Source organism: Salmo salar, chromosome ssa05 (genome assembly GCF_905237065.1).
Source record: "Salmo salar chromosome ssa05, Ssal_v3.1, whole genome shotgun sequence".
Lineage (NCBI taxonomy): Eukaryota > Metazoa > Chordata > Actinopteri > Salmoniformes > Salmonidae > Salmo > Salmo salar.
In genome coordinates, this window is record NC_059446.1 from 69946822 (window position 1) to 69965369 (window position 18548).

General features: G+C 43.0%; 1 protein-coding gene and 1 long non-coding RNA gene across 3 annotated transcripts in view; one reads left to right on the plus strand and one right to left on the minus strand.

Moving 5' to 3' along the window:
• The window catches only part of LOC106605699 (transmembrane protein 145), a 38938-nt gene that overhangs the window by 7270 nt on the left and 13120 nt on the right, over window positions 1–18548 (minus strand). For both annotated transcript variants that reach the window (XM_045718691.1, XM_014201595.2), the window contains exons 2-10: window positions 14389–14463; window positions 13617–13694; window positions 8169–8255; window positions 6027–6128; window positions 4234–4318; window positions 3739–3810; window positions 2815–2883; window positions 2295–2375; window positions 1528–1606 (exon numbers count right to left, since the gene is read on the minus strand). In XM_045718691.1, coding sequence (XP_045574647.1) covers window positions 1528–1606; window positions 2295–2375; window positions 2815–2883; window positions 3739–3810; window positions 4234–4318; window positions 6027–6128; window positions 8169–8255; window positions 13617–13694; window positions 14389–14463 — 728 coding nt within the window. The remainder of the gene's footprint in view (window positions 1–1527; window positions 1607–2294; window positions 2376–2814; window positions 2884–3738; window positions 3811–4233; window positions 4319–6026; window positions 6129–8168; window positions 8256–13616; window positions 13695–14388; window positions 14464–18548) is intronic.
• Window positions 13280–13875, plus strand: LOC123743151 (uncharacterized). The gene is made up of 3 exons (XR_006769956.1): window positions 13280–13520; window positions 13640–13726; window positions 13806–13875. It is a non-coding gene; the product is annotated as an uncharacterized lncRNA (long non-coding RNA).

Consider the following 18548-nt stretch of genomic DNA (forward strand, 5'->3'; position numbering starts at 1 on the left):
AAGTTAGAAGGAGTAAGACAGAGAGAGACTGGGCTACTGGTACGAGTTAGAAGGAGTAAGACAGAGAGAGACTGGGCTACTGGTACGAGTTAGAAGGAGTAAGACAGAGAGAGACTGGGCTACTGGTACAAGTTAGAAGGAGTAAGACAGAGAGAGACTGGGCTACTGGTACAAGTTAGAAGGAGTAAGACAGAGAGAGACTTGGCTACTGGTACGAGTTAGAAGGAGTAAGACAGAGAGAGACTGGGCTACTGGTACGAGTTAGAAGGAGTAAGACAGAGAGAGACTGGGCTACTGGTATGAGTTAGAAGGAGTAAGACAGAGAGAGACTGGGCTACTGGTACGAGTTAGAAGGAGTAAGACAGAGAGAGACTGGGCTACTGGTACGCGTTAGAAGGAGTAAGACAGAGAGAGACTTGGCTACTGGTACGCGTTAGAAGGAGTAAGACAGAGAGAGACTGGGCTACTGGTACGCATTAGAAGGAGTAAGACAGAGAGAGACTGGGCTACTGGTACAAGTTAGAAGGAGTAAGACAGAGAGAGACTGGGCTACTGGCACAAGTTAGAAGGAGTAAGACAGAGAGAGACTGGGCTACTGGTACGAGTTAGAAGGAGTAAGACAGAGAGAGACTGGGCTACTGGTACGAGTTAGAAGGAGTAAGACAGAGAGAGACTGGGCTACTGGTACAAGTTAGAAGGAGTAAGACAGAGAGAGACTGGGCTACTGGCACAAGTTAGAAGGAGTAAGACAGAGAGAGACTGGGCTACTGGTACGAGTTAGAAGGAGTAAGACAGAGAGAGACTGGGCTACTGGTACGAGTTAGAAGGAGTAAGACAGAGAGAGACTGGGCTACTGGTACAAGTTAGAAGGAGTAAGACAGAGAGAGACTGGGCTACTGGTACAAGTTAGAAGGAGTAAGACAGAGAGAGACTTGGCTACTGGTACGAGTTAGAAGGAGTAAGACAGAGAGAGACTGGGCTACTGGTACGAGTTAGAAGGAGTAAGACAGAGAGAGACTGGGCTACTGGTATGAGTTAGAAGGAGTAAGACAGAGAGAGACTGGGCTACTGGTACGAGTTAGAAGGAGTAAGACAGAGAGAGACTGGGCTACTGGTACAAGTTAGAAGGAGTAAGACAGAGAGAGACTGGGCTACTGGTACAAGTTAGAAGGAGTAAGACAGAGAGAGACTTGGCTACTGGTACGAGTTAGAAGGAGTAAGACAGAGAGAGACTGGGCTACTGGTACGAGTTAGAAGGAGTAAGACAGAGAGAGACTGGGCTACTGGTATGAGTTAGAAGGAGTAAGACAGAGAGAGTGGCTGGAGGATTTAATCCTGAGACACACTGTAATGAAGCAGTGAACCTGTCAGCCAGACAAGCAGTTAGACTGACATGTCCTCTAGGGTAGAGGGTGTTATTAAGGCTGGGACAGCTACTGTAGCTCTGACCGTGAGACCATAGGTGAGACGGCCTGAAACCAGACACAGTGTAAGAGACATACACAAAAACACACACACACTCCCTACCTGGTGACAGTGAAGCCTTTCCCCAGCAGGATCAGCATCAGCAGGAACACCAGGAAACTGACAGAGAACAGTAATTTCCCTGGAGAGAGAGAGAGGGAGAGATGGCGAGAAGGAGGGAAGAAAATGAGAACCCCATAGAGAGTGAAAGAAAGGTTACTGTAAGTAGGTTATAGTATCTGAATATGTAACATCATACCAGAACTTGAAATCAGGTCACTCACTCACTCCAGTACACGCTCACACACACACTTGCAACACACACTCAAATAAGGACACACTCATCCTCTCGTATGCACTCTCTTGCACTGCATGGGTTGTGTGGGAAAGTTTCTGCATTACATCCTTTATCAGGGTGTTTCTGCATTACATCCTTTATCAGGGTGTTTCTGCATTACATCCTTTATCAGGGTGTTTCTGGATTACATCCTTTATCAGGGTGTTTCTGCATTACATCCTTTATCAGGGTGTTTCTGGATTACATCCTTTATCAGGGTGTTTCTGCATTACATCCTTTATCAAGGTGTTTCTGCATTACATCCTTTATCAGGGTGTTTCTGCATTACATCCTTTATCAGGGTGTTTCTGGATTACATCCTTTATCAGGGTGTTTCTGCATTACATCCTTTATCAGGGTGTTTCTGGATTACATCCTTTATCAGGGTGTTTCTGGATTACATCCTTTATCAGGGTGTTTCTGCATTACATCCTTTATCAGGGTGTTTCTGCATTACATCCTTTATCAGGGTGTTTGTGACGATCATGCTCACCCATTATCTTGAGACTGCCGTTGCCCACTCCATCTCTGGCATACAGGCCCCAGTAGATACAGTGGAACAGAAGGCTGACAACTGAGGGGAGGAGGAGGGAGGAGAGGGAGAGAAAGAGAGAGGGATATTTCACTGTTCTGCACTGCAGAGCTGCATATAGCAGCAGCAGTCCTACCCTACACAGAGACAGGGAGCTATCTGTATGGTGCTGAAGCAGTGGTTAATATCTATGATAATCAGTAGGAGTCATTACCATGTCTGAGATGCCAACAACTGCAGTGTGTGAGTCAGATTGTGATGCTGCTGCAATCGGCCGCCTGTGGGGGTGTGTGTGTGTGTGTGTGTGTGTGTGTGTGTGTGTGTGTGTGTGTGTGTGTGTGTGTGTGTGTGTGTGTGTGTGTGTGTGTGTGTGTGTGTGTGTGTGTGTGTGTGTGTGTGTGTGTGTGTGTGTGTGTGTGTGTGTGTGTGTGTGTGTGTGTGTGTGTGTGTGTGTGTGTGTGGAGTTGTGGTCCACACTCACCTTCTACACCAGCCGCAGTCATAAACATCTTATATGTCGTATGGAGAAGCTGCCTTCCCTTCAGATTATCTAGGAGAGATAGAGAAAGATAGAGAGCGAGAGACAAATAAAGAGATATATGAAGAGGACAGAGATATGAAGAGGAGAGAGATATGAAGAGGAGAAAGGAGAGACAGATGAAGAGGAGAGATATGAAGAGAGAGAGAGAGAGAGACAGATGAAGAGGAGAGACAGATGAAGAGGAGAGAGATATGAAGAGGAGCGAGAGAGACAGATGAAGAGGAGAGAGATATGAAGAGGAGCGAGAGAGACATGAAAAGGAAAAGAGAGCGGTGGGTTAGAGGGGAAAGATGCAGTGACAGAGACACAAAAACAGAGATGGTAATGTAAAGAGAAGGATAGAGAATGAGAGAGAGGGGAGTGGTGTATTAGGCATTAGTATGTGCAGCAGGAGTCTGTGTGTTTGTAGACACATGGGCTGTATTATCTGAGGAGATACTCTCCATATTTTAACACTGTCACATCTGCCTTCCCTTTATCTGCCCCACTTTACTTTCCCCGGCTGGCTTCTACATGTTCAGCCCTAATGACAAGTTCCTCCACTCCTCCACCAGAGAGGGGGCCACTCTTCCCTCATTCCAGAAAGACATGCCCCCATGACTCCATAATGACAAGCTCTATTCCTCTACTCTTTGTCTTCATTCCAGAAAGGCAGGCGCTTTTCACACCCCTTCTCTCCTCCCAGAAAGGACTAGCCCTTAAGGCTAGTGTAATTCGGACGTTTGGCGCATTTATGCATTAATGCCAATGAGACATTTGTGTGAAGATGGGAGTTAAGAGCAGAGATCTCAGGTTAGGATTGGCTGCTAAGTGCTTTTCTGGTGTGAGGAAGACGAGATCTGATCTTGTTCCTCAGGCACTTACAGGCAAAATAACACGAGAGGATGAAGACCAGGGAGAAGATAACCAGGAACGTGATGTCAGTTTCCAGGATCCCTGAGAATAGAGGCATGGGGTTAGGGAGAGGTAGAGAGAGGTAGAGAGAGGTAGAGAAATGGAGTGTGAAAGCAAGAGAGAGAGAGAGAGAGAGAGAAATGGAGAGCGAAAGTGAAAGAGAGAGAGAGGCAGATAGAGGGTGTGACATGGTGATGAGAGAGGGGGAGGGAGGGAGAGGAACAGAGAGAGCGACAGAAAGAGAGGTCATTAGAACATCAGAATATGAGAGTAGCTTAATATTGTCATTTTCTAAACTGTCCTTTTTCCTTTTTATCCATTCCGCTCATGTTAATCCATCATCATTAATTCATTCATCCATTCCTTCCTTATAATAATTTGTTCATTTTAAAATGCTTTATTGGCCGTGTTAAATAGTGTTGGACGAGCCATTAACGTTCATTCTGTAATCCTTGTCGTTCTCACCAAACTCGTCTGCAGAGAAATGCTGTGTCCAGAAAGACTGGCCATTGGTCAGCTTCATCTCATACTCCAGCTGCAAACCTTCCCCCTGAGAGACAGAGACAGAGAGGGGGAGAGAGAGAGACAGAGGAAGAGAGAGAGACAGAGGAAGAGGGGGAGAGAGAGAGACAGAGGAAGAGAGGGAGCGAGAGAGACAGAGGAAGAGAGGGCGAGAGAGAGACAGAGGAAGAGAGGGAGAGAGAGAGACAGGGGAAGAGAGGGAGAGAGAGAGACAGAGGAAGAGAGGGAGAGAGAGAGACAGAGGAAGAGAGGGAGAGAGAGAGACAGAGGAGGAGAGCGGGGAGTTAGATGAAGTGATAGTGAGCGCACAAAGAGCTCATTTCACAGAGAGGAGTTCAAAGCCTCTGGAGTTTGTGTTGTTGTGCTGTAAGTGAGAGAAAAAAACCTTTGATTTCATCTGCCAGCCAAGACTCGATCTCAGTACCTCCATCAGAAGAATGAGGAGCATGAACCATGCACTGTCACAAAATCAATACTAGCCAGGCAGGACTGGGAGAGAGTGAGAGAGAACTAGAGAGACAGAACAGTGAGAGGAGACAGGCAGGACTGGGAGAGAAGGAGAGAGACAGAGAGCTGTGAGAAGAGACAGGGTTGGAGGGAGAGAGACATAGAGGAGTGAGAGGAGATGAAGTGACACAGAGAAAGAAGGCCAGAGTAAAGAAGAGATTCAAAGAGTGGGTGAACAAGAAAGAGTAAGAATTAGAGAAAGAGGTGAAGAGAAAGACAGAGAGAGTGACAGACGCTCCAGAGAGAGTAAGAAATGAGAGCGGGTGGAAGGCGTGTATTATATTGGCAGTGTGCAGGCGAGGTAAGGCGGGGTGAGACGGGGAGAGTCCCTGGGGCCATGTGGGCCGGAGACAGAGCTTTAGCTTCAGTCCTACACCATTAAGCATCATGTCCGTCAACAGCCCTCCACTTGCTGCCGTGACAACACAACACACTCTCCAGGAAACATCCGCTTCAATCCTGTCTGTCCCTCTTCACAAACACTCACTCTCTACTAACACCCCAACACTGCCAGTCAGTGTGTGGATACACTGGCCCTGCCACCACACACACACATACAGATGCAGACACTTGCGACACACACTTGTGCATCCATATGCACACACAAAAGCATGCAAGCACGCATACAGACCAGATCAACACTGAGTATACCAAACATTAGGAACACCTTCTTAATATAGAGTTGCACCCAATCCCCCCCCCTCAATTCATTGGGGCATGGACTCTACAAGGTGTCGAAAGCGTTCCACAGGGATGCTGGCCCATGTTGACTCCAACTGATTCCCACAGTTGTGTCAAGTTGGCTGGATGTCTTTAGGGTGGTGAACCGTTCTTGATACACACGGGAAACTGTTGAGCGTGAAAAACCCTGCACAATCAATTTTTGCCTTCTGAATGGCACACAATCCATGTCTCAATTGTCTCAAGGCTTAGAAATCCTTTAACCCGTCTCATCTGCTTCATCTACACTGATTGAAGTGGATTTAACGAGTGACATTAATTAGGGATCATAGCTTTCACCTGGATTCACCTGGTCAGTCTGTCATGGAAAGAGCAGGTGTTCTTAATGTTTTGTACACTCAGTGTATGTCAATCTGTGAGTGTATTTGTTATGTGTGTGTGTGTGTGTGGGGGAGTTGTGTGTATACGTGTGCGGGCGGTGTGTGTCATCAGATTATCAATGTCGGTGTGCGCTAGCCATCAGTGAGAAGTGAAAGGTCAGTGCTCACCCCACACTTGCTGAGAGCGATGTACCACCATCTCTCCCTCACCGAGCGGAAACTACGACCTCCCACACAACTCAGCACCTCCTCATCTCCCTCTCCTTCCACCTTAGAGACAGAGACAGCAGAAACAGAGACAGAAGAGAGAGAGAGTTAATATATTAATAGAGAAGACGCTCACACACTCAAAAACACATTGAATCAACACATCCTAACACATTTCCAATGAGGGAGTTACACCCAGACACCTCTGTCTCACATACACATACTCCTCACACCTCAAAATAGCTAGCTCTTTTAGTTATAACTGAATAACTAAAAACAACCACAGTCCCATAGGCAAACACACAAGACAAGCCCACATGTACAGTGCCTTCAGAAAGTGTTAATACCACTTGACTTTTTCCACATTTTGTTGTGTTACAGCCTGAATTAAAAATGTGTGAAAAAACTTTTTTTTCTCACCCATCTTCACACAATACCCCATATGGACAAAGTGAAAACATGTTTAGACATTTTTGCAAATTTATTGAAAATTAAATACAGAAATCTCACATATACATACGTTTTCACACCCGAGTCAATACTTTGTAGAAGCACCTTTCGCTGCGATTACCGCTTTGAGTCAGCTTTGCCCATATGGATTTGGGGGTTTTCTCCGATTCTTCCTTGCAGATTTTCTAAAGCTCTGTTTGGTTAGATGGGGGAGCAGCGGTGAACAGCAATCTTCAAGTCTTTCCAAAGATTTTCAATGGGATTCAAGTCTGGGCTGGGCCACTCAAGGACTTTCACATTCTTGTTCTGAAGCCATTCTAGAGTTACTTTGGCTGTATGTTTGGGGTCATTGTCCTGTTGGAACATAAATCTTTGCCCCATTTGAAGGTCGTTTGCACTCTGAAGCAGATTCTCATCAAGGATTTGCTTGTATTTGCTTGCATTCATTGTTCCCTCTATCCTTACCAGTCTCCCAGTCCCTGCCGCTGAAAAACATCCCCATGGCATGAGTCTGACACCACCATGCTTCACAGTAGATGTTAGACGGGTGATGAGCTGTGCCTGGTTTTCTCCAGACATAGCACTTTCCATTCAGGCCAAATAGTTACATTTTTGTCTCAGACTTTTTGTCTCATAGAATCTTTTGCCTTATGATCTCAGTCTTTCATGTGCCTTATTGTAAACTAGAGGTGTGCTGTCATGTGCCTTTTTCTCAGGAGTGGCTTCCATCTGGCCACTCTCCCATAAACCCAGATTAGTGAAGTGCTGTAGAACCTTCAAACTCAACTCTGGACCTCAAAGCCAGTTCCAATGCATTTTTTCCTTATTGCCCTTTAATCAGGGACTGATTTAGACCTGGGACACCAAGTGGGTAAAATTAATTATCAGGTAGAACAGAAAACCAGCAGGCCCCGGACCTCGTAGGGTAAGAGTTGAATACCCCTGCTGTAGAGACTGTTGTCCTTCTGGCAGGTTCTCCCATCTCAGCCAAGGAACTCTGTAGTTCTGTCAGAGTGGTCAATGGGTTTTTGGTCACCTCCCTGAGGTGCCCAGTTGCTCAGTTTGGTTGGACAGCCAGCTTTAAGCAGAGTCTGGGTAGATTTCATATTTTTCCCCATTTCCCAATGATTGGAGACCACTGTGCTCTTGGAACCTTTCAACACTAGAAATTGTTTTATACCCTTCCCCAGATATATGCCTCATCACAATTCTCTCTCGGAGCTCTACGGTCAGTTCCCTGGAATTCATGGTATAGTTTCTGCTCTGACATGCACTATCAACTGTGGGATCTTATACAGAAAGATGCATTTCTAAATCATGTCCAAACTATTTTATTGGCCACAGGTGGACTCCAATCAAGTTGTAGCAACATCTCAAGTATGATCAAAGGAAACGGAATGCACCTGAACTCAGTTTGGAGTGTCATAGCAAAGGGGTGTGATATTTCATTTAAAAAAAATGTACAAAACATTTCTAAAAACATGTTTTCACTTTGTCATTATGTGGTATGTATGTATTTTTTATATTTAATCAATTTAATTTTGAATTCAGGCTGTAACACAACAAAATGTGGAATAAGTAAATGGGTATGAATACTTTCTGAAGGCACTATATAAGACAGAGAGCTGTAGAGGAGGTTGTCCATGTTCTTACCACACAGCCAGACCAGGTGTAGCGTGTGGTCAGGTTGATAACCTGGTTATTCTCTGGTCTCAACACCGCCTCCTTCTGGTAGCAGTCCTGCGGTCAAGAAATACGGTCAAGAATAATAAAGAAACTGTGTCATACACACATCACATTATGCACAGGTACTGGACGAACTAACTACTAACAGGTACTGGCCGAACTAACCATAGAAATAGAATGAATAGAAAGGGAATCGCCATTCAGGTCAATGATGGCATAATCAGTGGACTGGCAGCCATTTTGAGTGCACCCATAATCCCAGTTGGTATTAGATAGAACGTCGCAAGAAGAAAAGGACTCCCGTGGGTCTTGCGGGTCCCACGGGATTCCGGCAGGAATCAAAGTGATGTTCAAGAGTCAAGTTTGGGACAGAATGCAACAGGAGTGACAGTCCACAAGAACGGGCAGTACAGGAATAGTTATAAACAGATTTTTTGGGGGGGAGGATTAGGCTCACTCTCACTCCTTGCTCCAGTTCTAGCCAGTCACTACTTTACCTCAGTTGCCAACATACGTCAGTGAATGATGAAGCCATCAAGAGAGGAATTGTAAGATCTCGTTGCAGCCAAGGATCCATCACTAACAGTAAAGGCCATTTAAAGGAAAGAGCAATGTTTTAGCTAAATTTGATATATACACTACCGTTCAAAAGTTTGGGGTCACTTAGAAATGTTCTTGTTTTCCATGAAAACATACATGAAATGAGTTGCAAAATGAATAGCAAATATAGTGAAGACATTGACAAGGTAATAAATAAGGATTTTTAATTGAAATAATAATTGTGTCCTTCAAGCTTTGCTTTTGACAAAGAATCCTCCATTTGCAGAAATTACAGCCTTGCAGACCTTTGGCATTCTAGCTGTCAATTTGTTGAGTTAATCTGAAACGATTTCACCCCATGCTTCCTGAAGCCCCTGCCACAAGTTGGATTGGCTTGATGGGCACTTCTTACGTACCATACGGTCAAGCTGCTCCCACAACAGCTCAATAGGGTTGAGATCTGGTGACTGTGCTGGCCACTCCATTATAGACAGAATACCAGCTGACTGCTTCTTTCCTAAATAGTTATTGCATAGTTTGGATCTGTGCATTGGGTCATTGGGTCATTGTCCTGTTGAAGGAGGAAATTGGCTCCAATTAAGCGCCGTCCACAGGATATGGCATGGCGTTGCAACATGGAATGATAGCCTTCCTTCTTCAAGATCGCTTTTACCCTGTACAAATCTCCCACTTTACCACCACCAAAGCACCCCCAGACCATCACATTGCCTCCACCATGCTTGACAGATGGCGTCAAGGACTCCTCCAGCATCTTTTAATTTTTTCTGCGTCTCACGAAAGTTCTTCTTTGTGATCCGAACACCTCAAACTTAGATTCATCTGTCCATAACACTTTTTTCCAATCTTCCTCTGTCCAGTGTCTGTGTTCTTTTGGCCATCTTAATCTTTTATTTTTATTGGCCAATCTGAGATATGGCTTTTTCTTTGCAAATCTGCCTAGAAGGCCAGCATTCCGGAGTCACCTCTTCACTGTTGATGTTGAGACTGGTGTTTTGCGGGTACTATTTAATGAAGCTGTCAGTTGAGGACATGTGAGGTGTCTGTTTCTCAAACTAGACACTCTAATGTACTTGTCCTCTTGCTCAATTGTGCACCGGGGCCTCCCACTCCTCTTTCTATTCTGGTTAGAGCCAGTTTATGCTGTTCTTTGAAGGGAGTAGTACAGAGCGCTGTACGAGATCTTCAGTTTCTTGGCAATTTCTCGCATGGTATAGCCTTCAATTCTCAGAACAAGAATAGACTGATGAGTTTCAGCAGAAAATTATTTGTTTCTGGCCATTTTGAGCCTGTAATCGAACCCACAAATGCTGATGCTCCAGATACTCAACTAGACTAAAGAAGGCCAGTTTTCTTGCTTCTTTAATCAGAACAACAGTTTTCAGCTGTGCTAACATAATTGCAAAAGGGTTTTCTAATGATCAATTAGCCTTTTAAAAAGATAAACTTGGATTAGCTAACACAACGTGCCATTGGAACACAGGAGGGATGGTTACTGATAATGGGCCTCTGTACGCCTATGTAGATATTCCATTAAAAATCTGCCGTTTCCAGCTACAATAGTCATTTACAATAGTCATTTTTTTTTCTTCTACTGCATCATTGATTGTATGTTGTTTTACTCCATGTGTAACTCTGTGTTTTTGTATGTTGTCGAACTGCTTTGCTTTATCTTGGCCAGGTCGCAATTGTAAATGAGAACTTGTTCTCAACTTGCCTACCTGGTTAAATAAAGGTGAAATAAAAATAAAATAAATAAATAAATACATTTACAACATTGACAATGTCTACACTGTATTTCTGATCAATTTAAAACTTCTTACGGATCAAATCCCTTTTGCGGGATCGATTTGACAACAGCCAGTGAAAGTGCAGGGTGCCAAATTCAAAACAGCGAAAATCTCATCATTAAAATTCCTCAAACATACAAGTATTATACACCATTTTAAAGATAAGATTCTCATTAATCCAACCACAGTGTCTGATTTCAAAAAGGCTTTACGGCGAAAGCATAGCATTAGATTATGTTAGGACAGCACCAAGACAAGAAAAACCACACAGCCATTTTCCAAGCAAGGAGAGGCATCACAAAAACCAGAAATACAACTAAAATGAATCACTAACCTTTGATGATCTTCATCAGATGGCACTCATAGGACTTCATGTTACACAGTACATGTATGTTTTGTTTGATAAAGTTCATATTTATATCCAAAAATCTCAGTTTACGTTGGCGCGTTATGTTCAGTAATGTTTTGCCTCCAAAACCGCCGGTGACTTTGCAGAGAGCCACATCAATTTACAGAAATACTTATCAAAAACTTTGATAAAATATACAAGTGTTATGCACAGAATTAAAGATACACTTCTCCTTAATGCAACTGCTGTGTCAGATTTCAAAAAAGCTTCACGGCGAAAGCAAACTTTGCAATAATCTGAGTACAGCGCTCAGAAACCAAAACAAGCCATACAGATATCCGCCATATTGTGGAGTCAACAGAAGTCAGAAATAGCATTATAAATATACACTTACCTTTTGATCTTCATCAGAATGCACTCCCAGGAATCCCAGTTCCACAGTAAATGTTCATTTTGCTCGATAAAGTTCATCTTTATGTCCAAATACCTCCATTTTGTTCGCACATTAGGTTCACTATTCCAAATGCAAGGCATGCGCTTACTAAGTCCAGACGAAAAATCTAAAAAGTTATACTACAGTTTGTAGAAACATATCAAACGATGTATAGAATCAATCTTTAGGATGTTTTTATCATAAATCTTCAATAAAATTCCAACCGGACAATTCCTTTCTCTTTAGGAATGAAGATAAACTCAGCTCGCTCCCAAGGTAGCGTGCGTTACTTTTTTCAGATACCTAGTTCCATCAGCTCTTATTCTCTCCCCATTCACTGTAGAAGCCTGAAACAACATTATAAAGACTGTTGACATCTAGTGGAAGACTTAGGATGTGCAATAGGACCCCACAGACACTGTATATTGGATAGGGCATCACTTGAAAAACTACAAGCCTCAGATTTCCCACTTCCTGTTTGGATTTTTCTCAGGTTTTCGCCTGCCATATGAGTTCTGTTATACTCACAGACATCATTCAAACAGTTTTAGAAACTTCAGAGTGTTTTCTATCCAAATCTACTAATAATATGCATATCCTACCTTGTTATTTTAATGGAAAAAATGACATTTCTAAGTGATCCCAAACTTTTGAACGGTAGTGTATATTGAACTAAAATATAAACGCAACATTTAAAGTGTTGGCCCCATGTTTCACGAGCTGAAATATAAGATCCCAAAGATACAAAAATCGTATTTCTCAAATTTTGTGCACAGATTTGTTTACATCCCTGTGAGGGAGCCTTTCACCTTTGCCAAGACAATAGATCCAACTGACATATGTGGCATATCAAGAAGCTGACTAAACAGCATGATAATTACACAGCTGCACCTTGTGCTGGGGACAATAAAAGGCCGCAACACAATGCCAGAGATGTCTCAAGTTTTGAGGGAGTGTGCAATTGGCAGGCTGAGTGCAGGAATGTCCACCAGAGCTGTTGTCAGAGAATTTAATGTTAACTTGTCTACCATAAGCCGCCTCCAATGTCGTTTTAGAGAATTTGGCAGTACGTCCAACCGGCCTCACAACCGCAGAGCACGTGTAACCACGCCAGCCCAGGACCTCCACATCCAACTTCTTCACCTGTGGGAATGTCTGAGACCAGCCACCCAGACTGCTGATGAAACTGAAGGGTATTTCTGTCTGTAATAAAGCCCTTTTGTGGGGAAAAACTAATTCTGATTGGCTGGGCCTGGCTCCCCAGTGAGTGGGTCTGGTTTCCAAGTGGGTGGGTCTATGCACTCCCAGGTCCACCAATGGGTGCACCGCTGCCCAGTCACGTGAAATCCATACATTAGGGCCGAATAGCCTGAAGCCACAGGACTGTTTTCGAAGGCTCTATTTCTCTACGTGTGAGCATCGTGAACCGTAGGTTGGGATTTTTGACCTGGTTACATGTGCAGTGAACAACACAGCAGCTTCTTGGAATGTTTTGTTATTTCTGTATAACAAACAAAAATATACCACTAAGTGGGCTCTTTTACAATGGAGGTCAATGGGAACGAATGTTTGTTTCCCCCAATTTGTGGGTGTGTTCGAGGGAAGAAAAATATTTGTCTGTTTAACATGTAGAAGTTGTTCCTTTTTAGGTTTAGAAGACTTCTAAATGCTAACTCCTGTTCGTATAAGCTGGTTGGCATAGTTAGCATACAGAAATCGGTGGTGGTAGTCAGTCATTTTTAACTGTAATGCAGTTGGTTGGTAACAATGACATAAACATGCATTGGAGTTGACATCCATACAAGCATTACACTCAGATTTACACATATAAACAATAGCCTAAATGTAGGCAAATTTTGCTGGGGGACAATGAGGAGACTCAGGAACTTTCACCCACGACCCTTTCCTCCACGCGTTTCCATGGCAATTCCATTGTTTTGGTGAAGTTCGATTGACCTCTTTACTGCATCTATCAGTTGATAGAAAATTTCAAAATACCATGGAAATTATTGCATCATAATACCAGGCAGTGATTGTGAGTGTACCCATGAGTTTACCAGTCAAATTGCCAGGGTTAGTGCGTCCAAGCCCGTTCTATTCATTCTATTTCTATGGAACTAACTCCATATCAAGAAACAGAAATGCCTGTACACACAATGTCGCCCAGATCACAGAAGGAGCATGGTCAGGTAAAACAGAGCAGATGGAAACACACATACATATATATATACACACAGAAAGACACACACACACGCCAAGCGTGACACAGAGTAGTGGTTTCTCACCTTGTCCGGCTTCTTGTACACAGCCGGCCACTGAGAGGTGTCATCAAAGTAGAGCAATATATTCTGACAGCACCGCGACTAGAGAGGAGAGAGAGAATGGAGGAGGGGAGGTAGGGGAAATGAGGAGGGAGGAAAGGGGAGTGGGAAAGGGGGCCTAAGATTAATACAAGACTGCCTCAAAATCTGCAGGCCACTAACAGCAACCAGAGGAACACAGAAAGGAGGACAGAAAGGAGGACAAAAAAGAGGAGAAGATAGGAGAGGAGAGGAGAGATGAGTAGAGGCCAGGAGAGAGTAAATGTATGGATAATATAACAGGAACAGACAAAGGTAGGTACAATTACCAAAGACAGAAAGAGTGATGAAATCAATTTAGAGGAGAGAGAGCCAAGAGAGAGATGGACATAGAGGAATGATGATGAAGGATGACTTGTAAAACAAAGTTTGTCAGACATAAAATAAGAAAAGAATAGGGTACATGGGGACAATATGAGAGAGAGAGAGACACAGACAGACAGACAGACAGACAGACAGACAGACAGACAGACAGACAGACAGACAGACAGACAGACAGACAGACAGACAGACAGACAGACAGACAGACAGACAGACAGACAGACAGACAGACAGACAGACAGACAGACAGACAGACAGACAGACAGACAGACAGACAGAAAAGCAACTCACTAAGAGGGGGAGAGCCAACAATATTGATGGAACAAAATAAGAAAAGAGAATGATAGATAGGGGGTCAGTTGACCTATAACCTGACCTTTTGGTAGCGGAACCGGAAGTCCAGACGTCCAAAATCAGTGAGAAAACAGAAGCGAGTGAGGAACAACCAGTCCTGTTTAGAGTGGGGAACCAGAGATGGGCCGAGGAGGAGGAGGGAGAGAGGGGCATAGGGTAGAGAATGGGGAGAGGAGAGAGGGAGATGAAGGTGAGATGGGGAAGAGAGCAGGAAAACCTGGCTGTAATATTCAACCAGCATCATACCAAGATATAGTGCTGATGGTATACAGTGCTTCACTGTCCTTCCATAAGGCACTGCAGCAGGGTATCCGTCAATGGGCTGTGCTGCAGATGTAGGCTGACAGACACAGACACAGGCTGTATAGAATTGATCATTAATAAGGGATCGGTGTCCCTATACTGGGACGGTTGAGCTAATGTGCGCTAATGCGATTAGCAAAACAGTTGTAACAGCAAACCTTCCAGGACATAGACATGTCTTATATGGGCAGAAAGCTTAAATTCTTGTTAATCTAACTGCACTGTCCAATCTACAGTAGCTATTACAGTGAAAATATACAATGCTATTGTTTGAGGACAGTGCACAACAACAACTAAAACGTATCACGACAACTGGTTTGATACATTCACCTCTGAAGGTAAATAATGTACTTACATTCAGTAATCTTGCTTTGATTTATCATCCGGAGGGTCCCAGAGATAAAAATGTAGCATAGTTTTGTTTGATAAAATAGATTTTTATATTCAAATGTACAGTAGGAACTGGGTTCTACAGTTTGAACCCCTGCTGTGTCTGGCTCCACACCCACCCCGCCCAGCCATCTAGATGTGTGAAAGTTAGTGTACAAGCTAATGATCCATCATGTATGACATTCCTGGGAGTGTGTAAACTTACAAAAATGATATGGTAATACAAAATGTAAGTTCTATATAATTATGCACTTGAAAATGAATAAATTGACCAATTCGGCACATTTGGGCAGACACAATTGGATCAATCTGAAACTTTGCACACACGCTGCTGCCATCTAGTGCACAAAATCTAAATTGTGCCTAAATTGCAATAATATATTATGGCCTTCTCTTGCATTTCAAACATTATGTATTATCTTTTACCAGATCTAATGTGTTATATTATCCTACATTAATTTCAAATTTCCACAAACTTCAAAGTGTTTATTTTCAAATGGTATCAAGAATACGCATATCCTTGCTTCAGGTCCTGAGCTACAGGCAGTTAGATTTGGGTATGTCATTTTAGGTGAAAATAGAAAAAGGGTACGATCCTTAAGGGGTTTTAAACAACACAGAAAAAAATTGAACTTACAGCTGCCCTATATATCATAGATAGAGAGCAAATCCGTAGCCATATGTCAGAGAGCAAACCATCTGTAGTTAACAGTTAACACATTCAGCCATACAGTCCCAGTCAAATGTTTGGACACCAACTCATTCAAGGGTTTTTCTTTATTTTTACAATTTTCTACATTGTAGAATAATAGTGAAGACATCAAAACTATGAAAAAACACATTTGGAATCATGTAGTAACCAAAAAAGTTTTAAACAAATCAAAATATATTTTATATTCTTTAAAGTAGCCACCCTTTGCGTTGATGACAGCTTTGCAGACTCTTGGCATTCTCTCAACCAGCTTCATGAAGAATTCTTTTCCAACAGTCTTGAAGGAGTTCCCACATATGCTGAGAACTTGTTACTCATCCCAAACCATCTCAATTGGGTTGAGGTCGGGTGATTATGGAGGCCAGGTCATCTGATGCAGCGCTCCATCACTCTCCTTCTTGGTCAATTAGCCCTTGTCATTGTCCTGTTGAAAAGCAAATAATAGTCCCACTAAGGGCAAACCAGATGGGATGGCGTATCGCTGCAGAATGCTGTGGTAGTCATGCTGGTTAAGTGTGCCTTGAATTATAAATAAATCACTGACAGTGTCACCAACAAAGCACCCCCACACCATCACACCACCACCTCCATGCTTCACGGTGGGAACCACACATGCGGAGATCATCCGTTCACCTACTTTTCACCTCACAAAGTCAAGGTGGTTCGAACCAAACATCTCAAATTTGGACTCATCAGACCAAAGGACAGATTTCCACCAGTCTAATGTCCATTGCTCGTGTTTCTTAGCCCAGGTAAGTCTCTTATTATTAGTGTCCTTTAGTAGTGGTTTCTTTGCAGCAAATCGACCATGAAGGCCTGATTCACGTACTTTCCTCTGAACAGTTGATGTTGAGATGTGTCTGTTACTTGAACTCTGAAGCATTTATTTGGGTTGCAATCTGAGGTGCAGTTAACTCTAATGAACTTACCCTCTGCAGCAAAGGTAACTCTGGGTCTTCCTTTCCTGTGGAGGTCCTCATGAGAGACAGTTTCATCATAGCGCTTGATGGTTTTTGCGACTACACTTGAAGAAACCTTCAAATTTCTTGAAATTGACTGACCTTGTCATAAAAGTAATGATGGACTGTATTGTAGCCCTCCTTGCTTATTTGAGCTGTTCTTGCCATAATATTGACTTGGTCTTTTACCAAATAGGGCTATCTTCTGTATACCACCCCTTCCATGTCACAACACAGCTCAAACACATTAAGAATGAAAGAAATTCCGCAAATGAACTTTTAACAAGGCACACCTGTTAATTGAAATGCATTCCATGTGACTACCTCATGAAGCTGGTTGAGAGAATTCCAAGAGTGTGAAAAGGCTGTTGTCATGACGTTGGCCTGTGGGTAAGGTTTATGACCCCCCCCCATAAATACCTTTCTCCCTTCCCCTCTCTTACTGACCCTACTGAAGGACTGCTGTCCTGTTAAATATAGAGAGTCTGGGAACATCAAACAAATGGGGAAAGGAACCATATTTTGGTAATAAAACCAGTTGGAAATATGCTTGATAACGTAATGAGTATGTATGTCAGTTCGCTTGTCATCTGAGACATTATGACTGATGACAGGACGACATAAACGGTACCTGAGAAAGTATACACTCTCTAGTTATCAGAGTAACATGGAATTGTTATGCAATTGAAATGTTTGATATTGAAATTGTTTGTTAGGAGATTGAATGTAATTTTAGCTTCCAAATGAGAGATTTGGGTTTTCATAAGGAAAGTGCCCTGCTTGATCAGTGGCCCACCCCTGTGAAGAGGAGGGGTTATAAACGATGAAACACATCCTTCCCCCCTCTCCACTATATAAGCCTTTGACGAAAAGATAACCACGTTGTTCCAGCACGTGAGGTCTGCAGCCTCTACGTTAGAAGGACACACATGTCAAGAACAGAACTAAGCCAACCTCGGGGTGAGCTTTGATGGCGAATGGTATGAACTTTGAGCTTATTCACTACAGAAGTGATACTTCCTAGCCGTTGAGTTAGCAGCGGCCGCTGTAGACGGGGGCTAGGAAAGGACGGACGACGGATCCAGTCTAACAGACGGACGAAGATACCACCACGTATCCAATTTACCACCAGAGACATTCTTCCGAGTAACAGGAAGATCTGTTGGCCAACACGGCCAGCATCTACGACCAATCTACCGAAGCGCAGCTCAGAGTAAATATTTATTGCATTTTCCTTTTCCAAATGGGCGGTAATTTAGAATGCATAAGATAATGTATTTACGATAGCATAGCTGCTGTTTCTGTGTTCCTAAATCTTCCCGCTCTTTCATTCAAGCCCAACCTCCTTTCCTTTGTGTAACCAGCTTTCATACAGGTTCCGTTCACCAGGGGTGAATTCTGTATGACATCATTGTATTCTGTGTATTTGTAATTCTGTGTGATTAGTTAGGTATTTAGTAAATAAATAATTAAACCCAATTTTGTATTGCTGATTCAACTTGTTAGCCAGGGTTCGTGAAGATAGCCAAGAATTTACAACTTTCATTATGAGACTGAAAATAAGATAAGGGTTAATATTGACTGCTATCGATGTAAAATATTACTAAGTATTTTAAGAGTTTATTCGGAAGATAACGGCTCTATAAACGTTCTTCCGTGGTTCCCCGACTTTCTAGTTAACTACATTTACATGATTAGCTTAATCAGGTAATATTAATTACAGAGAAATAATTGTATAAGTTAGCATGTCATATCACTTAATCCGGCATAGCCAAAGACACGACACTGTCGTCAAGGCAAAGAGTGGCTACTTTGAAG